At 34.7% G+C, this 22,004-nt stretch overlaps 5 protein-coding genes across 8 annotated transcripts; 2 read left to right on the top strand and 3 right to left on the bottom strand.

Annotated features, from left to right (window-relative positions):
• Positions 1–5,439: 5,439 nt before the first annotated feature.
• Positions 5,440–6,590, bottom strand: LOC120267691 (polygalacturonase inhibitor-like). Its single transcript, XM_039275370.1, has one exon. It carries the CDS (start codon positions 6,585–6,587, stop codon positions 5,562–5,564), a length of 1,026 nt encoding a protein of 341 aa, XP_039131304.1. The 5' UTR covers positions 6,588–6,590; the 3' UTR covers positions 5,440–5,561.
• A 2,704-nt stretch (positions 6,591–9,294) lies between these two features.
• Positions 9,295–10,729, top strand: LOC120267923 (polygalacturonase inhibitor-like). The gene has a single exon (XM_039275605.1). It carries the CDS (start codon positions 9,401–9,403, stop codon positions 10,418–10,420), a length of 1,020 nt encoding a protein of 339 aa, XP_039131539.1. The 5' UTR covers positions 9,295–9,400; the 3' UTR covers positions 10,421–10,729.
• A 126-nt stretch (positions 10,730–10,855) lies between these two features.
• Positions 10,856–13,841, bottom strand: LOC120267270 (transcription termination factor MTEF18, mitochondrial-like). The gene is made up of 3 exons (XM_039274946.1): positions 13,809–13,841; positions 13,657–13,719; positions 10,856–13,555 (listed from the first exon to the last, which is right to left on the bottom strand). Exons 1-3 carry the CDS (start codon positions 13,839–13,841, stop codon positions 11,672–11,674), a joined length of 1,980 nt encoding a protein of 659 aa, XP_039130880.1. The 3' UTR covers positions 10,856–11,671.
• A 10-nt stretch (positions 13,842–13,851) lies between these two features.
• LOC120267922 (transcription termination factor MTEF18, mitochondrial-like) lies at positions 13,852–16,339 on the top strand. Its single transcript, XM_039275604.1, has 2 exons — positions 13,852–14,001; positions 14,096–16,339. Exon 2 carries the CDS (start codon positions 14,098–14,100, stop codon positions 16,108–16,110), a length of 2,013 nt encoding a protein of 670 aa, XP_039131538.1. The 5' UTR covers positions 13,852–14,001; positions 14,096–14,097; the 3' UTR covers positions 16,111–16,339.
• A 2,755-nt stretch (positions 16,340–19,094) lies between these two features.
• Positions 19,095–21,423, bottom strand: LOC120267669 (myb family transcription factor PHL5-like). Of its 4 annotated transcripts, XM_039275340.1 has the most exons (8): positions 21,297–21,423; positions 20,669–21,185; positions 20,486–20,603; positions 20,334–20,410; positions 20,216–20,255; positions 19,837–19,891; positions 19,691–19,760; positions 19,095–19,591 (listed from the first exon to the last, which is right to left on the bottom strand). In XM_039275340.1, exons 2-8 carry the CDS (start codon positions 21,032–21,034, stop codon positions 19,406–19,408), a joined length of 912 nt encoding a protein of 303 aa, XP_039131274.1. In that variant the 5' UTR covers positions 21,035–21,185; positions 21,297–21,423; the 3' UTR covers positions 19,095–19,405. The 4 variants fall into 4 exon arrangements, with proteins under 4 accessions (XP_039131274.1, XP_039131276.1, XP_039131275.1 ...); XM_039275342.1 differs by having other exon boundaries at positions 20,486–20,594; positions 20,669–21,423; XM_039275341.1 differs by having other exon boundaries at positions 20,495–20,603; positions 20,669–21,423.
• Between the last annotated feature and the right edge of the window lie 581 nt (positions 21,424–22,004).

Consider the following 22,004-nt stretch of genomic DNA (forward strand, 5'->3'; position numbering starts at 1 on the left):
AAGTCTGTTGCAATTTTGCAACAGAATTCATCAGTTGCAAATATCCGTTTCAAACCTGTAATTTTTTTTTTGTAGTGTATTGTAGCGGCCAAAGCAAAATTTGAATGATTTAAAGTCAAATCTCCTTGCATTTCTCAAGAATATTGTACCTCGCACAAAAAAAAAGAAGAAAGAAAACACAAAGAACAAAGTCAAATAGAGCAAAACAAGAGAAAGAAAATAAATAAAAAAATGTACAATAAGAAAAAAATGGCCAGAACAATAGACTACAGATTTTTCTAGTATCCCTTGTGTCACAGGCAACTGTGCCAAAAATTTGATGAGTCACCAGCAAGTTCACAAGGCCGTATTCCACAGCAAGTTCACCAGCAAGTTCACCAGCAACTAATACCCTGAGTGTAACACAGGGGTCGTATTCCACGGGGCCAAGGAGCTACTATTACTCCTTTTTCGTGTATTTCCTAGCCTAACACTTTAAATGAAGGACAATAATTACAAAAAGAGAAAGAAGATAACTAACATAAAAGTCAAACCACTACTACACATAATTAACAATCAAGGGAAGATCAAACAAAAGAAGGGGTGATTTGAACAAAGAATCCCCCTAGGGTTGACATTAAGCCCTAAATTATGGATGATGTGTTGTGATGGTAGTTTGGACTAAGAGACTCCTAAAGTAGGTTAACCCCGAATCTTAAGGTGATTAACCCCTAATTCCATACAAGTATTGGTTCGGAATCTCTTCCGATCAAATCCTCCTATGATTGCATTAAGTGTTGGAAAATCTCTAATTAGGTCAAACTCAATACCTGGGTCCGATCCTAATGATTGGAGGGGTACAAAACACCCGAATCCTTTGATGTATTCATACATGGATCCCTTTCAAGCTAAGTGAGTCTAATACAAGGGTGCATCATGTGCTCCTAGCACAAATTAAAATTTGAACCACAGAGTTCTCATGCAATCCAAAACAATCAAGAACACATAGCAAGAACCACCAAACTACAAGATTCTGTAAAAGAAAAACAACATCCAACAATACATCAACAAAGATGATCATCCAAAATTACAACAAAACAACCCTAGAGTTCATCATGTCCAAACCACAAATAAGTTAGTGCCTCATGAAAGAGGAGCACTCATACAACTCCAAGGAACAACAAATAAGAAAAGAAGCATGAAATACTCCCTCTAGTTTCGGATTCTCATAGATGAATGAAGATCTTGAAAGTTTGCCGAGATCTCTCCTCAAACGACGCTTTGATGCCTTGGATCTTCCCCTATCTCCTCCTCCAACGTTTGCCTTTCTCTTGGTGAAGCTTGCATAGTAGATCACCGGAAAATGGCCCAAAGAAAAGTGGGGCGGCGGCCCAAGAGGCCAAAGAACAGAATATCGCTTTTTTGATGCCCTAGAAATAACTTAAAACCCTGCTACAATAACCGGTGCAAGAATCTCCAGTTGTCTTGTTGGCGCAAGGTAGCCCACAAGGAGAACCCAAGGCCTTACTACTTCTCCAAACCTTCATGCTACAGTGCTCGAAGCCCTAAAATGTCATTTTCAATGTGATTTCTTCCTATATTGCGTTGTCGAGCTTGCCTTGGTTTCTTTAAAGCCTGTAACACAAATAAAACCAATTAACCATAAAAAGGGCATCAATCTAACAAAATACAAAATGAATAGTACCAAACTTATACGTATAAAATACATACATTTAGGTACTTATTAATTTTTCTTCTCTCCTTTAATTTTGATTGTTTGTGAGTTCATTTCTCAATTTTGATTGTTTGTGAGTTCGTTTCTCAACACTTCTCTTCATATAATAATAAATGTTAGCTATTGTGATTTATCTATTTTTATTTAAAAGTTAAAAAAAAAAACTCAATACGTAGTTCTGTTCCTACACAAGATATATGTATTCAAAACAGAAATCAAACAGCAAGAAACATAAATCAAACACCTTGCTGTTGATGGAGGAGATCTACGGTAAGTGAACTTGTCTGGTTCTTCCAACAGGCAAGCCACTTGTTTTTTAACTGTTTGTACAATGAAAAACTATATTTTATAGAATTTAGGGTGTTGGGTGTATGCTTTTATATATATATATATATATATATATATATATATATATATATATATACCTAATTTTGCACAGTGCACAAAACCAGAGACTTCCCTGGTTCTAGAACCAGGGAAGATGACTTCAGTTTAAAGAGGCACTTGTTATGGAGAAAAACACTCATTGAAATAATTAGGCATTTCTCTTATAGGGATATTGTTGGAGTGATGAATGTCATGACTCACAATAACGGATTGAAGGAATTTGAGACCGGTGATCTGCTCAAGAACACTTGCAGAGATCATGTATATATGAATAGTTCATCAAAATTCACCTCCTTGAAGAAAACAATATTGGATAGATCATAGTTGAACTAGTTCCTTGATATACATTTATCCTTTGTGTAGTTTTTAATTAGGCATTCAGTCTATGTTTTCGGTTCTAGTAGCGTTATTTACTTTTATGACTTTCTTTTTAACTTGTCTTCTTTTTTGTAACTAATACCAATAAGTTTAATTAATTCAAACTCCTACATTAATCAGATCTTATAAGACATGCTCATACTGCCCAAATATTACAAGATGTACCTCAAGGCTTAGAACAACCACTTCATGACTTGCATATGGAGGGAGAGGAGGTCCACAAGGGTATTTCTTATGGATAACAATATACTCATCATGGAAAAAATCATGCATAGACTGCCAAAGAGGAACCATTGAGATTGTTGTGGGAGGGATGATGTATATGGGAGTCTTGACCTGTTTCTTTCCTAAGAGAGTCTCCGGGATGGCTCCAGTGAGCTAGTTTCGACTAACATCTCTAGAAAGAATGTTCTGGGGCTGTGGAGATTGGGAGGCTTGTGAAGACGTACGGGATAGTAGGTGAGAGTTTTAATGTCACCGATGGCATCGGTGATAGGTTGCTTAAATCAGTTAGAATTACCGAAAGTTATTGTGCCAAAGGCCATTGAGCACTTTGAGATCATCATTCTTTGCATGCTATGGAGATATGGAGAAATGGAGAAGAATGAAATGGATCTCATGAGGGATATGCTTAGTTTTGGCACTGAAATCATTGTGATTATATATATGAAGAAAGGGATAGAATATGATAGTTCTGTTTGTGTGTGTGTGTGTGTATATATATATATATTATATAGCTTGTTTGTGTTCAGTGATTCAGTGCAGAATCATGAACCATCATAAGGCATGCATGTTCATGGTGGCTATGAGTTATTGTCCTTTTTCCTTGCAATTGAATCAAGTTGGATGGTGACAAGCCACTTGTGCTTGTTCCATCATTGTTCGATCTTTTCTACCAGCCCTGCAATATGGCATTTTAATTTGTATGCAAATGGATGAGATTGGCATCCTCCTCTTAATAAAACATCACTTAAATCAATTGAAAGGAAAGTTATGAAATGTGGGGGCACTGGTTGTTATACTATTTTGACCATATATATTCACATCCATTCCAAATCGTACAACCTGCAGAAAGCCATCAGAAGGTTCCCACTTGACTTTATCACTTCTCCTTATCCATTAATTTTTAGAAATAAGTTCAAATTATGGAACTCTATGAGATGCGGGCTTATAGATAATTAATAGTGTATCTTTGGAAGTAATGGTTTATTTAGAGAAAACTCATTAGATTTGCTAATAACGAGAAAGATGATCCATGCATCCCAACTTGCTTCCTTGAATTTGAAGAGTATAACTTCTTTGAATTCAATGATGCAGTGCTGATTGCTGAATAATATGGACCATGAATAAGAACATGTTCATGGCGGCTATCTGGAGTTATTTGTCATTAAGATTCCTCCTGCTTTTAGCTGTAGAGTGTGTGCAATGGCAGCAAGTTGGGATGGTAAGCAAGCCAGCTGTTTTTTAAACTTTTTGCATTCATATATCCATTTCAAATATGCTGTTTGTTTTATGGTCCAATGTGGACAGATATGAAGTGTGTGGTGGAAATTAATTTCATTGCTTTGGCCCTGAAATTATTTAATTGTCAAAGGAGTCAAAATCATACAAATACTAGAAAGCTATTAAGAAGGTCCGCTACTACTCTTTCTTTAGAGAGGAATTCAGGTTATGAATTAAACCGTTTGAAAGCTTAGCATAAGTAGGGGTTGTCCCTTTCCATAAGCGGTTGTGGTCCCTCCTCGCAAGAGCAATTATTTAGTTTTTGGTTTGAGAGAAATAAATGCATTTTCAATTTTAGAGCACTCACATTATTTTTTTTATTGTTAAAATCAATAACATATTTTTTTTTTCTATAATTCTTGAAGTCAAAAGACAGATACTAAAGAATTCGTCCATTACAATAAAAAAAATATATATTCAATTTTAAGAGTTTTCTTCATGAGATAAGTGTGACTTTGACACTGATTCCAATGTTGTCACTGTTTAAAACCTAATCTGATCATGTTCGGCGAAGATTTTTTCTACATTTAGAAGGTATTTATATTTTTTTATTATTCTATTATATCCACGTCCTTCAATGAACTTTTGTCATATTCTTATTACTATTAGTCTGTACCTACTATATATATTTATTTTTTCTTTTAGTTCCGAATTCTCTATATTCATATGTTTAGATTTTAATAATTTTATGGTTTATCTACGGTATTAAATATATATATAATAAAGAAAAAATATGCCATTGCGTGGAAGGCTTGGTTAAGAGTATATATTTAATTTATCATGGTATTCATTTTTATTTTTAAAATTTTCTATTTGTTTTTATTTTTATGCATTAAAAATATGCCATTTGAATAATATTAGGATAACATATGAAAGACATGATTATTTTAGTGGTATATTTTTACATAGTTATCATCTTAGCATCTTGGAAAGTTATTTTAACAATTAAAAAAATAATTTTAAAAATAAATAAAATAAAATAAAATAAAATATCTATATGTTTACACTACAGGAGAATATTTCAAACAAGAGAAATAAAACGTTTGACTTTCATGCATTCATGCAGGATCCCCTTTAACGTGTGATTAAATCATTTCTTAGTTTGTTTTGTTTTTTTAAAAAAAAAAATTGGATAAATCATATCTTAGTTTATTCAAGTTAAAAAAAAACTATATAAATAAAAATAAGAAATACGCAAACCTAATTAAATATTTTAAAATATATCGTTTATTCCTATCAAGAATTCGGTGCCAACTTTTTGAAAGAATCTCATTGCATGCATGGCTAATGGTCTTGGACCCACCAAATATAGCATAGTAGTGAGGTGAGAGTTCCATTGACTTCAAAGAATAGTCAAAATAAACACAACCAATTGAGGAAAGCCAACAACCCAAACGTGTTTAGAATCCCATTAAGTTTTTAAAGATCTCATGATGCAACTAATAAAACCACTGAAAGCAAAGTTTTATTTATTCCCAAAAACAAACACAACATAGAACATAGAACATAGAACATAGAACATAGAACATAGAACATACAATTAATTAACTAGTAGTACGTATATATAACATGCAGCATTTCACTTGCATGGTGGCAGAGGAGTTCCACAGAGACACTTGTTATGAATGAACGAATACTCATCGAAACTTCCGAGCTGACCGCCGGTGGGGATCTCACCGCAGAGCCGGTTATAACTCACGTTGAAGAACTGCAACGTTGAAACCATGGTTATCTGATTAGGAATACTCCCATATATCATATTATGCTCTAGTTGCAGTACATCAACATTCTCCGGGAACACAACCCGGGAAAGATCAAACTTGAACTGATTCCTTGCCAAAACAATGGTGTCTGCTGACTTGGATTGGCCGAATAAGAAAGATGGATTTCCGGTGAGCTTGTTTCTTGAAACATCTAAAGCGGCAAAGTCTACATTGGCGAAAGAAGACGGTATTGGTCCGGTGAGGTTGTTGTGGGAGAGGATGAGGGTTGGGAAAGTAGTTTTAGGATTAATGATGTGGAAGAGAGTCTCTGGAATGGTGCCGGTGAGGTGGTTCCGGCTAAGATCAATGACACGAAGGGCCGGGAGGTGACCGAGAGACGGTGGGATGTTGCCGGATAGTTGGTTGAAGGAGAGGTCAAGGCTCTCAAGGGAAGGGAGTTGAGAGAGGAAAGTTGGGATTGGACCTGAGAGTGAACCCCAAGAGATGGTTAGAAAGCGAAGGAGTTTGAGTTTGGTGATGGAGTGAGGAATGGGGCTGTGGAGATTGGGGACCTTGTGAAGACGGAGGACTTGGAGGGTTGGGAGATCACCGAGAGCAGGAGGGACAACGCCGGTGAGGTCGGTGGTTAAGTCAAGGCTGTAGACACGGCCCGTTGTTTGGTTGCAGGTAACACCATACCAATCACAGCAATCAAAGATTGGAGTCCAAGTTGGGAAAGGGTCTGAATGGTTGAAGGAAGTTTTGAGGGCGAGGAGAGCTTTTTGGTCATGTTTGTTGCAGAGTTTTGAGGTTGTGGAAGGAAGAAAGGAAGTGAAGATGAGGAGAAAGATTAATGAGAGGAAACATGGGAGAGTTTTAATAGTGGTGGTGGTGGCAGCCATGTTAGAAACTTAATTAGAATGGTGAGGGAGTTCTCTTTGATTCACATATTTATAGTGTTTCTCTGCAACGGTTGATGATTTTTTTTAAAAAAATAGATAAATAATAATGTTGGAGTCTAATGAGCTTTTAATTGGTCAACTTTGATGTGAAGAGATTAATTTTGGGCTCCCAATAAAATTCTAAAAATAAAAGAATGGAAGTAATTACCTTCATATTCATGAAATCTATCAACCATAAATCATCTTTTACCTCACACTTATTAGTAACCTTCTTTAGGGTTTGTAGAGCATGTTTGGATGAAGTAATAATTCTTCAAGGATCATTGTAATAATAAAAAATTATATTGATTATTTTTTATTATCATATTAATATAATTAATTGACATATTTAATCAATATATTTAATTATAATAAAAGAATTAATAATAAAGAGGGTTTTCCAAAAAAAAAAAAAATATTAAATGTTCACCCTTAGTTAAAATAAATGTTTCTTTGTGTGCTTTGATTAATAATTTATATAAATCAATCATGGACTAATATTTATTGTTTTAGTTTATGAATAAATAAATATGATGAATTATTTTTGAAAATTCAATTTCTTCCTTTAAATATTTTTTATAATTAATTATTAAATAATATATGTTGAAAATTTAAATATACAATATATATAACTATGAACTAATAATTTTATCAATCATTAAAAAATTAAGTGATGAATAATGAAAAAGCAAGAAAAATACATAAAATATTTATCTTCTGAATTTTTTTAATTATAAAATAAATGTAAAATAATAAAACATATCACATTGATTTTACAGCTGTTTATCCAATAGTTATGTGGATCAAACATGATGAATAACATAAAACATTCATGTGTTATACTATTTTTGCATTTCTCATCTACCAATCAAACATATGTCTATAGCTGTGTTGTAAAGGACATTCAACCATAAAAAAAACACCATGTTCATTTTTAGAGTTGTTGCTTTCTAGAAAGCAATTAATTATCTTTAGAGTTGACCACACATAAATGAACCAATCTTCATCCACCTCAAAAATAAGAAGATAGAAGGGGAGAAAGGAAGGTGGTCAACCAAATGTTTATAGAAATTCACAATTTAAAAATATTAATTAATTTATTTTTATTTTACTTCATGATATAAAACTGTTGTTTTTTGAGAGTCCAATATTCAAACTCTTCTCCACTCTTTGCCTACCCTTTAGTTATTTTTATTTCTTTATTATTATTAATCCATATATACATTTTTGGAGGTTATTACACAATAAATAGTTTCATACCCATAAGGAATGTGCTAGATAAGCATAAAAATTATTTTTTATCTGAAAAATTAAAAAATGATTAATCTCGTAAAAAATAAACCTAGTAGTATTATATAAAACTAAATAGATCGCATAAAAAAACTTATATAATCCTCATAAATACAAATTTTACTTTCTCATTATAAATCTAATGTATATAGAACTTATCTCAAATACTAAAATCCCAATCACTAGATACTTAAAAATAAACCACATTTTATTTCTTTTTAATTAAAGAGAAATCTAGGTTTTATACCTCTTACACCTCTTATATATATATGTAATAGTACCCTAAAAATTCTTTCAAATTTATCAAATCCTCATAACATCCTTGTTTTTCAAAACTTTTATTATTAAATCTAAATTAAATTAAAATTATAACATTGCCCATGATAACTCCTACTCAGTGAAAGAATATTTATAATACTTAAAACATTCTGGGAAATATCATATGGATTGATTGAGACACTTGGGAGCTTTCATGGTTTGACTAGTAATTTTATTTTGAAAAATTCTAATAATTAAAAAAAATTAACAATAAAGGTCAGGGTTTCACAACTTATAAGCAGGATGAGAGGCTGAAAAATTCTAAAATGTGTGAGAGTATCAGTTTAACTTGGAAACATTCATCCTTTTTCTTAACATTATTAGTACAAAAAAAGATTTTTATTTTAATTAATATATTTTGAGAGTATTAATATTAGGGTCATATTGAGTGTGAAGATTTATTGTAATATTTTTATTTTAATAAGGGCTCCAGCTTGTTGCTGAACATGCATGGTGAGTTTGAATGGTAGCCATGTTCTAGAGTTTCATGCATGGATGAAACCCTAGGACTAGTCAACATTGCTTTAGTTATTCCTAATAAGACATCTTTGACTAGTCAACATTGTCAACCAATACTTATATGGTGGACCAGTTGTGGTGATAGAAATGATATCCAATGAACCAACTTGGATGGTGATAGATAGCCGCCAAGCTTATCTTATCCGAACTTTATGAAACTAAGAAAAATAAATAAAAATTAATTAATTTAAAAAAATTAAATATAATAACTTATAATTATTTTTTAAAAAAAATCTTTTCTCTTAAAATGTATACATAAATAGTGGTTTAGACAATGATCTCAAAGTCTACTAACACAGTCCTCTGAGATAAATTCAAACTTTAGTTCACATAGAGTGAAGCCACGTGTATGTTGAAGAATTAATTCCACACTTTAGATATGATCTATCCACATTTTGAAAAAAAAAAATAGTGGTTTAAAATTTTAAGTTATAATACTTTGATATTATTTAAATATATAATATAGCTTAAATCATTGATTAGTCTCTAAAAAAAAAAAAAAACTAACATGTCACAATAAAAACAAGTTCAGAAGGATCACATTAAATATTAATCAAACCAATTGATGATCTGTTGGTCAATGTGTTCAAAATCAGACAACTAGAAAGCGATCAGAAGATTCAACTCTATCTACAAAGCATGCAAACATGTCTATAAAAATGATCATGACACCAAACTCTCTCTTTCACAAAACAATGTCTCCTCTTCTTGCATTGCTTGCAATCTCTGTTTCTCTAATCCCTGCTAGTTTTGCTCTCTGCAATGAACATGATAAGCAAACATTGTTGATAATCAGGGACTCCTTTGGGAGCTCAAATCCTCCATGGCACAGTGACATTGCTTGCTGTGACTGGCCCGGCATTGACTGTGATGCCGACGGTCATGTTACCGGCATGGCTATCCTCGAGAACCCGCTTGTTGGCCCCATTCCTTCGGCTATCGGTGATCTTCATTATCTCCAAGTTGTTCGCCTTCATAAACTGCCGAACCTTTATGGTACTATACCTCCAGAGATCACAAAGCTTTCTAAACTTCGGTTTCTGACCATCAGCTGGACCGGGATATATGGCTCCGTCCCGGCTTTCCTTGCTAAACTTACTGCTCTTGAGCAGCTTGATCTCTCATTCAATAAGCTTTCCGGCTTCATCCCGTCCTCCCTCGGGGACTTACCGAAACTCTACTCGATTGATATTAGCCGGAACAACCTCACTGGAACCATTCCTGCCTCTCTTTTCCACAAGGTCCCTAATTCATACCTCCTGCTCTCTCACAATAATCTCACTGGTCCTATTCCGAGATCTTTCCAAGAAGTTGACTTCACAAGGGTTGACCTTTCGAGGAACAAGTTGACTGGAGACGCGTCAGTATTGTTCGGACGGTCAAAGTCCACACAGAGCATTGACTTGTCAAGGAACAAACTGACGTTTGATCTAAGCAATGTGAAATTCCCTGAGGCTGAGTTGATTTCATTGGAATTAAACCATAACATGATTTATGGAAGCATACCGAAGCAGATAACCAAAGTGCCAAACTTGCAGGGCTTCAATGTGAGCTACAACAGGCTCTGCGGCGAGATCCCCAGAGGAGGGAAACTGGGACAATTTGACAAGTACTCTTTCTTCCATAACAAGTGTCTCTGTGGGCCTCCTCTTGCGCCATGTGCCTGAGTTATCTATCCATGGCAACAAGATGCATAAATACCAAGCTTGCATTGTCTTTCTTTTCGTTCTTCTCTTCTTTTCTGAATGATTTGTGGTCATAAACGATGAATAAAGCTCAGAAGTTCAGTTATGTTTTCTACTATATGCATAAAAACATAATTAAGTGTCATCTGCCTGAATTAACACATACAAGATCATTAGTTGCTTCATCTGATGAAATTTTGTAGATTAATGTCAGCAAATGCAGTAATGAATTTAAGGCTTGAGGAAAGCAAATAAGAGTGTGCCAAAGTACCTATACATGAAGTCTATTGTGCCGGTCAATAAAAAGTTGTACTATGTGTTTTTAAATAGTCATTGTTCTTGGCAAGTGATTCTTCAATTACAATACATATAGAGAAAAAGCTTGAGGATACAAATCAGAAGAAGCCATGCATTTACCTAGATGACTGACCACGAAAGCAAGACCCATCTAGACTGGTATCAGTGAAAAACCTCAGCTCTGTAAAGTAAAAACAGCAAACTGCTACAGAAAACAAAGGAAGTGGATGAAAGTTCATATATTGATGATATATGGAAGAAAGATCATTACCTCACCAAATGAGCCTTTGTGGTACAATCAATCAGTTATTCCCTTGTGCTCATTATATTATTCAGAGTGAAACAATTTGTAATATAATAACTTGCAACTCGTTACCAAAAATGATACAACCCTTAATCTCAATGTCAAGCAGTTCAGCATACAGCAGCAAGGAAAGCATAAACCACTAGAGAATGCTAATGATAATTAAAGGTTGTAAATTACAAGATTCAAATTAATCAACTTGTACACAGCATCCATTTAGCTTAATTTTACAGAGGAAGAGAAATGAAACATTATTCTCTAAAAACAGGGTGTTAGAAGCAGCTATGGACCTGTAAGATTCAACGCAGCATTTGCTGTTGAAGCTTCAAAAACATCAAAAGTAGTTTAGAATTCTTTGATGGTTGAACAATGAGGAATAAGAAACTAAAAACAATGATACATAAGATGGCATCAATGAGAAGGTTAACATAATCAAAAACCCAAAAGGACAAAAAAAGGGAGTCAAATAGGTAAAAGAACGCTTGAACTAAGTGCGTGTGTGTATATATATTGCACTGGTTACACATAGTTCACATGTGCACAAAGGTTTGCAAAATTCTCAAACCAAAACAATTAGGTGTTTAGTTCTTAGAGAGCGAAAAAGAAAAGAATGAATCAATGCATGCAATGTACTAGCCTGAAGATAATGCTTTTTTGAAGTTCTCCCAGACTTCTGGGCCTTTAGGGTCACAATTTACAAACCTCTTCATGAACAACTTATCAGAACATGCAAGGACACTGCTCAATGCCAATCCAGGATTAACTCTGGCTCTATCTTTAAGCCAATCATACATCAAAAACCGAAGCTTGACACGCCCTACAGTATATGACATACAAGAGGGGAATGCAACCAGGGTACTCAAGGGGTAGCCCAAATTATTCAAAAGAAAATCAAGTTTCCTCTGGAGGACATCTATCTTCTGGTTCAGAATCTGCGGTGCCATTTTGATCATATTTGAGACATCATTTGCATCAAACCCAGCTTTGACCAGAAAATCATACCGATTTTGAAGTTCATCGCCCTTTCCGCGGAACACCTTAAGTGCCTTGTTCATCTCTTTTGAATTCTCCACAAATCCTAAGCGCAACAAGAACTTCTTCTTCTCCATAAGGGATCTTTCATCATCACCAGAGTTTGGCAGAGGAGTGACTTTTAATCCAAAAGCATATTTCTTCAATTCGTGCGGATCATTTTTTATAATCTTGCACAACCGCTTTTTCCCAACATTGAGGGTGGTGATAATACTATTAGGCCTTTTTAACTTACACATACCGAAAATATCCATGTGAGTACATATAAGGTTCTGAATATCACTGTGATCCATTTCAATGTCAATCAGAAACTGCAAGCCCCGTAAAACATTTTTTATGTAACTCCCAATTTGAACAGAAGGAAATTGAGTAAACATCGCGATGACTTCCTTTTCTCTCCCACCCATTTTCACTAGTAACCCAATCAGCAGAAAAACAGTCTTCCCAGAACCATCTGATATAACATTAGGCTGCTTTCTGATAAATATTGCTACTTCTTGACTAGAGAGCCCCAGATGATGAAGAAAGTGCAAAAGCATGAGTGTTCTGCCCCAGTTGTATGTATTCTTCTCAGACAGAATCCCACCAATCCAATCTCGTTGTATACCCATGCTCTCCAGCTGCTCTAGCACTTTAACAAACATCATCCTATCAACTTCCTTGACTAAAAGCTGAGGGCTTGAAGCCACAAGCTTAATAACACTGGTTTTACTCAACCCCAGCGCCTCATAAGCTTGAAGTTTTGAACTCAACAAGCCAAAGTCATACTTGAAAACCTCCGCAGCTTCCTTGTAAATCTTACCAATCTTTCCTCGAGCAATTCCATAGTTACACAAAACATGGTAGTTCTCAAGCAACATCTCATCATCAGAAAGAAACATCAAATCTCGCGGAAGAAGTTGATTATACTCAGAAGGTTTAAGCCCCACGCTCTCAAAGAATGGCTCAAATTCATAAATAGGATGGTACCGGAAATATCGCATCAATGCCCGCTCTACATCTTCTTCATTTTCCACCTTCTTCAGAAGCCGACCAAGAAAAATTGGGGAGTTCTTGCTGATGTGCTCAGCATCAGTGAATTGCAAGCCTCTAGTGCCATGAAGATAATCCACAAAAGCAGCTTGACCTTTCACCACAGCTTGAGTATTTTTCTGACTAAAGTTTGAATCTCTTTTACGACTATCAGTGCACAATCCTCTTAGAACACTCAATGAAAAAAGCTTTTCCCTAAAAAGAGTGCCTTTGCTACAGAAATACAGAATTTTTGATGTCTCAAATTGATTTCTGGAACAAACACGAGATGCCCAAGTGCTGAAAACTGAACGTTTATCTTGCAGAGCTCTACATAGATGCAAAGTTCCTTTTTTTACGCACCAATGATCATCAAAGACGCTAAAAAGCGAGGCTTTTGATAATTTAAGTTGGTTTTTCAAATTATTTCTATCAACCAAACTGAAAGGAGATGGTCTTCTTAATCTCCCTAACTGGGTCATTGCCATTGCACAAAAACGGAACGAAATAGATGATTGAGGAACTAAAGAAAAGACTCGGAGGAGAAGGAATCCATAAGAAGATGCAGATTTACCTCAAAGCTGATAGCTTTGCAGTTCTCTTCTCCTTTGCGTCGAAGGGCCTTCTGCAAGGAAAGCTATAATGGGAGCCTTCGGTTCTATACAGGGACACTACTTTATTAATCGATTTTATGGAAAATAGAGAGATATGATCCGTTGGATCTACATGTCCTGCTACATCAGACGGTCGATGTTGCATTGAGACAATTAAAAGGTTGGAACTTGGGTGCTTTATTCGTGAAGCCCCTTTGAAACCTCAGAACTGGTTATTAGGGTTTTAGCTTGCTTTCAAACTCCCAAAACTGATAAAAATGATTGGATTTTCAGAAGACTGGGGCTTTAAAGCTTGGATTTTGGAGGTAAGAAACGCAATCCCTGATGCTGATTTGATTTGTGAGAAGGCTTCAATTGGTTGTTGAGTTTCTCTTTGTATGTATGCCTTTTTGACATTAGAAATGATGAGCAGCAGGCTTCTCTCAAGCATAAGTATTTACAAGATGGCTTCTCAGATTAGTGTGCCTTTGATTTCTTACGTTCTGTGTGGGAGAATTCCTGTCTCGCAGCCTAAAAACCAGTTTTTTCACAGAAAAATTGGCACTTGTGTTGTGTCTGAATGTGTTCATAGATGCTCATATTTTGATTCACAAAAAATTGGGTTGTTCTCGGGAGCTAGCATTGCAAAATTACAGAAAAATGTGACCTTGTTTGCAGAAAGATGCTTTGATTGCAGTTCTTTTTGCGTGAAAATTAGGAATGTTGCTGTTTCTGGGACACTGATGAATATGCATAGAAAACGGTATTTTTCAAGCACTAGTATTGCTCAGATTAATGGGCATGCTGTAATTTTGGATGCAAACTTGGCTATTGATGGTCAGTCAGTTTCGCGCATCTCTCGCAGCGATCGCATTGATGCACAGAATGCACTTTTTGACTATTTGCACAGCACTAGGAGCTTGAATTTCACTGATGCTGAACACATGAGCAAGAACTCTCCTGTTTTCCTTCAGAAACTCACAGCAAAATTGGAGAATGAGCAAGACATGGGCCGGTCACTCAGCAAGTTCCTTTGCTTCAATCCTATTAATGAGTTCGAGCCATTCTTTGAGAGTCTGGGTTTGAAGCCGTCTGAGTTCCATCCCTTGCTCCCCCGCAATTTGATTTTTCTGACTGATGATGGTGCCTTGCTTGAGAATTACCATGTTCTTTGCAATTACGGGGTTCCTCGTAGCAAGATTGGTAAAATGTACTGGGAAGCCATGGAGATATTTAGATATGATTCCGGTGTAATGTCTCTGAAGCTTCAGGCTTATGAAGAGCTCGGCCTGAGCAGGCCTACCATTATTAAGTTGGTCACATGCTGCCCCACACTTCTAATTGGTGATGTCAATGTGGAATTTCTATGTGTCGTTGATAAATTAAAGACATTTGGCATTGAGCTGGATTGGCTGAGGGGATGCTTATCAGATAAGAGTTTGTACAATTGGAATAGGATCCTTGAAATGCTCGACTTTTTGGATAGGATGTGTTGTGGGAAGAAGGAATTGGCTAGCCTGATGCGTGAAAATCCGAGGTTTGTCTTTGATGATTCTGGAAAAAAGATCTATGTCTTGGTCGCTATGTTACTGAAATTGGGTCTCAGCAGCAATATGATTTTAAATTTGTTTGTGCAATACCCGCGGATTCTAGCTGGGAAGTTCACAAAGTATTTGCTGCAATCTGTGCAGTTCTTATCTGAGATTGGGATGGAGAACAAGGACATTGCTAGAATCATTTCTACTCATCCCCAAGTCTTTGGGACTTGCACTTGTAGGAAAAGCAAGGTTGTTTTGGAGAGCTCAAACCTGACAGCTGAAAGATTATGTGAGATCATAATTGAAGATCCATCACAGTTCAGTAATTTGGCTTGCAGAAAGAAGGTGACAGATGCAAATAAACCAAGAGTGGAAGGAAGTTATCTTCAGGAGAAGACTAATTTCTTGTTGAAATTAGGGTTTGTGGAGAACTCAGATGAAATGGCGAAGGCACTGAGCAAGTTTCGAGGGAGAGGGGATCAACTTCAGGAGAGATTCGACTGCCTGGTCAATGTTGGACTGGACTGCCACACAGTGTCAGAAATGGTTAAACTTGCTCCTCCATTGCTCAATCAGTCCACGGATGTTATTGAAAAGAAAATCAATTGTCTTTTGAATGATTTGGGATATCCTCTTGAGGCACTTACTGCCTTTCCGACATTCCTTTGTTACAATTTGGAGAAGATAAAGCTTAGATTTTCCATGTACAGATGGCTTAAGAAGCATGGGATAGTAAGACCCACCAAAAACCGGAAAATTGTCAATTCGAAAGTGGCCTTGAGTACCATTCTTGCATGTTCAGATACACGATTTTTGAAATATTTTGTGGATCTCCACCCGGAAGGACTACAGGAGTGGGAGAGGTTGAAAAAGTTATCATCTGACAAAATGAAATGATCTCATAATCATCAGCAGAGTAGGATCCTTCGTTCCTCTTTGTCCCAAGACATACATGAAGCACATTTTTCTCATGTTACATATGAAAAAGAATGAACATTTTCACTTTTCAGTGGAAAATATGTTTTGGTGTTGATGTCATTCTTTTGGCAGATTTTGTGAACTGATCTGAAAGGATGTATAACTGGGTGCACTCTTAGTTTCGTGAAGCATTTTCCGAAAAAAAAAACCTCCAGAACAATGCTTGAGTCTGAGATCTCAAGCTTTAATGTTAAATGAGAGCATGATCGTGGAAATGAAAAGAATGCTAGTCTACAAAACCAGAAGATGATATGTAAGCTCTGAGACTGTTCTTTCATTCATTCAAATGATAATTAATATGATTCTATTATTTACCTTTTCCCCGCAAATTTGTTTAATTTTGAATTATTCTTGACCGAAGGAGCTAAATTATTCATGACCAAAGTAACTTTGGTGAAATTTAAGCAAAGAACAAATAACAAACTGCTAACTACTCGTCAAATCTCCTCTGAATATCTAATTAGAAACTCAAAGCCTCTTTAATTTCCATGGCACTGCAATTTGTTAACTTCTGATTATTAAAAGAAAATAAAAAGAAAGAAGGAAATGACTTGCATGATCTAATCATTCAAAAACTTCAAATTATGATTTACCATTGTGGTTGAGGTGCTGCAAATCATTCATGGAAACTCTCATCGCAGATTTGCTAACAATGGTCTATGAAACAATGAGTATATACAACCGTTGGGCAATTTGTGAATTGAGTAATAAGTAAATCTCAACCAATTCACACACTTTAAAACAAATGTGTAGTTTTCCCTCAAATGATGTATCTTATTCCCTCCTGTTAAACAATTAAGCTATAATCAATGGTTCATAAAATCTTCTTCATTCATGTCAACAGTATCCTCTGAAACATCAAACTTATTGACTGTGGCACTAAAATATAAAACATCAGTCCTTTATCATGCTTCAATTTTTTATCAGAAAATTTTGGAGGTCCTTTTCAGGAAAGGGCAAAGTTTTACACTACTGTATCTGGTATGTACTCTGCAATTCTGTATATAGTAATTACATTTAGTTTTCAATTACTAATTTCATGCAGAGTTCTATAGTTTCATTAAAAAAAAAACACCTGCAAATGGTTCTTGATATGATAAACAATCAGGCCCATCTGAACTCATAAACTTTTATTTTCCCTGTTGGATTGTTGGAGCTTCTGCATGTAATCAGATGATAAGATGCCAGAAATTAGTAGACTCTACACCTCCCAGATAATTTACTGCTTCAATGAACTTCTTGTGAAAAATCCTGAGTCAATCTAATTCTTGTTTTATTTGCAGTAGATTTGCCCTGTGAATTGCTTGAAAAATTAATCATAGCACCTTGTTGAATCTGTAAGTTTGTTTGGTTCACTCTAAATATTTAAACAAATTTGAAACAAAACCAAGGATGATTTCTTGCCCCCTTCACTTGCATACTTAGTTCAAAGAACCAAAGCTCATTTTTTCTGCAGAATTTTTCTGAACTGAACTTGTCTTTGTTATGAAAACTGCAGAACACAGTCAAACAGCAGAAAAGTTGGTACATACAGATTATTATAATTCAGAAATTATTATCAGCGTCATCATATGCATTTATACTATCATTTATTTGGTATTGTATGAGATGAGATGACAATAGATGTATAAAATACGCTAATACATAGGTGGTCTTGTCCGCACTAAAATAACTGCTTGGGCGGTTATAAGAGAATTGAGTAATCAATTCTTGGCATCTTAAATAAACCAGGTCTTGGTTCAATATGGTGAATTCCTATATCACAATTTCTCCCTCCAATTACTATCGAAAGAGACAAGAGAAGGTCAAGCACTTGCATGGAGTAAACTGTAAATAAAAAAAGCATAGCATCATTAATCTAATCTCAACTAAATAACATATGGTGACATTGTTTACGAATTGACTTGCATGTGATGCATGTATATGTAAAGCAGATGGATATATGATATCGGACTTGTATAACAAATGGTTTATCTAATAAAAATAATTAATTGGCATGCAGTAATCTTTTATTGTGCATGCAGTGTATATTCAGAAAACTGCTGATTCATAAAAACTCCAAGAGTGAACATCCAAAACAATCACCAATTGAAAATTGAAAATGATTGAAACAAGAAAGAGAGTTTAAATTGATGCTCGACTGAAAATATGAAGCAATCCTGCAGAAAACTCCAATTGAGTGAAGATTAGTATATATATAAATATCTAGATTCCAAAAGTCTTTTTAAATTATAGGAAAAATGAAACAAGAATGAGTCAATACATTGTTCTCTAGTTCATCTTTTTCAGCCAATGAGACATGAGAAGCCATGTTAGACATACTTCAGTAACTTAACTCGATAAAATTCATCGAGTGACCTTCAATCACAAAACATAATGCTAAAATTCAGAGAATGAATTTCTTAAAGAACTTGTCAATCATCATTTGCATACACAAATCATAGTAAAACATAACTGAATGTAATTTATCAACTTATTTAACTTTCAACCTGGAATTTTTTGCTTTGAATTACAATGTCATGTGAGGTGTCATTTTCAATCTGTTTGACTGTTTCAGAAATAATCCTTTACAGCACTGCTTTATCCTCATTTCATAATTGACTAACTTTTTACGAAGAATGTTTGTTAATCTGTCTTTTTATATTGCTCAAAAGACAGATCTCCGTCAAGAGTGAACATCCACACCAATTGAAAATTGAAAATGACTGAAACAAGAAAGAGTTTAAATTGATGTTCGACTGAAAACATCCTGCAGAAAACTCCAATTGAGTGAAGATTAGAATGTATGTATATATATATATATATATATATATATAGATTCTAAAAGTCTTCTTAAAGTATAGGAAAGATGAAACATGAATGTGTTCAATACATTGTTCTCTGGTTCATCTTTTTCAGCCTATGAGAACATGAGAAGCCATGTTAGAAATACTTCAATTTAACTCCCCGAAATTCATCGAGTGAGCTTCAATCACAAAAAATAATGCTAAAATTCAGAGAAAAAATTTCTTAAAGAACTTGGCAATCATCATTTGCATACACAAATCACAGTAAAACGTAACTGTATGTGATCTATCAAATTATTCAACATTCAATCTGCAATTTTTTGCTTTGTCATTTTCAATCTGTTTGCTGTGTTTCAGAAATAATGATCCTTCATAGCACTGCTTTATCTTCATTTCATAATCGACTGACTTTTTATGAAGAATGTTTGTTAATCTGTCCTTTTATATTGCTCAAAAGACAAATCTCCGTCAAGAGTTATCGGTTGCTCATCTGAAAATAGGATATCGAAATTTAATGGCTCAACAAGATTAATATTTGTTTTCAGTTGTTGTTCAAACATCTGCTGGAGTTTCTTTCCCTGTGCTTCAATCCTCATCTGCAGATTTTTCTGAATCTGTTAACCCAAGTGAAACCAGAAGAAAAACTTGATCAGCTTCTGCAAAAAAGTTTTCAACCCTTGTAAAACTTCAGGCAAAAAGGACAAATAGCAAACCTCCAACTGCTCATGAAGACTCCTTTGAACATCTAATTGAAGCCTCAAAGCCTCTGTAATTTCCAGGGCACTGCAATGATCAGTAGAACTACCAATTGTCAGAAAGAATGTGAAGATATCTTTCAGAAACTTCAATTAAGACATACCATTTTGGGTCAAGGTGTTGTGAATCATTCATTGAAGCTCTTCTGCCAGATTTTCCTACAAACATCGATAAATATATGAGTATACATAACTGCAGAGAAACATCCTTACTGCCAAATTTACTAGTTTCTGGCAAATAAACTTTCAAGCAATGCATAGTATTTTGCTCCAATGACTTGTCTTATTCCCTTCTACTAAACATTCAAGATATAATGAACAATGCATAGCGTCGTCTTCTGCATTCACGTCCACAGTATTCTTGAAAACATCGAACTTATTGACTATGGCATAAAAATATAAAATATAGATATTTCTATATCATGTTTCAACATTTATCATAAAAAGATGAAGGTCTTTTTCAGATAAGGAGCAAAGTTTTACCTGCTACTGCCTCTGGTATGTACTTTGCAATTCGGTATTTCTGCAAGTCATACAATAATCAAATTTAGTTCTCAATTACAAGGTCTATGAAGAATTATATAGTTTTATCGGCAAACACCTGCAAATGGCTCTTGATATGATAAATAGTCAGCCCATCAGAGCTCATCAACTTCAATATCCCTTTTGGAGTTGCTTCTGCATATAATCAGCTAATCAGTTACTAGAAATAAGGAGTTAAGCTCCACAAAAAAAAAAATTCAGTCCACATACTCTCTGCACCTCCAAGGCGATTAACCGCTTCGACAAACTTCTCATGAAGATCCTGAGTCCATCGAATTCTTGTTTTATTGGTGTTTGATTTTCCGGGTGAAACTTTTTCCTGCTGAATCTGCAAGTTGATTCATTTAATCTAAATTCAAACAAATTTAAAACAAAGCATGCATGAATTCTTACCCCCATCATTTGCATACTTTGTCCAACTGATTGAAGCTCATTTTCTGCAGTATTTCTGAATTGAACTCTGTCTATGTTTTGAGAAACTGCAGGACAATCGAATTGAGGAAGAGTATCTGTCGGGGAATGAGCTCCTCTGAGCCGATTATCAAACCAAGGAAATCCCATCAAAAGCTCAGTAGCATAAAAAGAAGCAGGATTTGATCCAATAAAACTAGAAGGAAATGAATCAGAAATACATGGCTGGAAAAGATGCTGCTGATTCATTTCCTCTCTTGAACCAAAACTCTCAATTGAACATCCAAAAGAATCATCATTCAATGATTTCTGTTGATGCTCATGGCAAACAATCTTCTGAGTGTTCATTGTAAACAAACTCAAAGAAATCCAATCATATGAATACAGAAAAGATTGAAACAGGAATTAATGAACTCAAAGACAACTCAAGAACAAAGCTCAAGTAGATGTTCCATTAATGCAAATCCTTGAGAAGATAAAGATCAAAGATTCCAAAAGGCTGCATAAGAATATAAGAAAGATAGAAACAAAGAATGATTTCAAAAAGAACACAATAAGAGAGCTCAAGTTGATGGCATTATTGAAAGTTTCAAACTATAAAGAAAGCTACCAAACAGTGCAACTGGTTTCATCTTTTTATAGTTTGGAGAGCTCTAAACCTCCATTGGCAATCACTAGAAACATTGAACAAGATCCAAGCTTGTCAAAACAACAAAATCATTGAGAGGATGAGCTTCTTTGGGTTCATCACCAACAATAAATAAATAAATGCAAGTTCACTTCTTGTGCTTTTCAAAACTTCTTAATTAGTTGTCAATTAGTGTTTCTTTTACATGCATACCCTTGTGAATTTATATAATAAAAATATAAATCAATATCACTATGAAACTGTTATTATTATTATTAATATTTTGCAAATGTGATAAATGCATATACACTCAAAGATGTGCATATAGTTGGAAATTGAATATCCATGCACCCTCGCACCCTTACCCAACGACATGAGATGTGGGTTGCAAATCCACACCCATAACTAAATACCCATTACCACTACTATGTCCAGAAAATTTTGAATTTGGGCAATGAAATTCTCTCACTAATACTTTTCACAGTAAACTTAAAGCCGTTTGACCAAAAGCCCGTTGGCTATTATTATATTTTTGAGTTTTAATTTTTATGTAACATTTTTATGGTTTTATTATAAACTTAATATAAAATTGAAAATTGAACCGACTAAATTGATTTTATTAACCTATCATATAATAAATAAATCTCATCTCATCTAAAAAAAATTTCTATTTGTTTATTTTATTTTTAT

This window comes from Dioscorea cayenensis, chromosome 8 (assembly GCF_009730915.1).
Source record: "Dioscorea cayenensis subsp. rotundata cultivar TDr96_F1 chromosome 8, TDr96_F1_v2_PseudoChromosome.rev07_lg8_w22 25.fasta, whole genome shotgun sequence".
Lineage (NCBI taxonomy): Eukaryota > Viridiplantae > Streptophyta > Magnoliopsida > Dioscoreales > Dioscoreaceae > Dioscorea > Dioscorea cayenensis.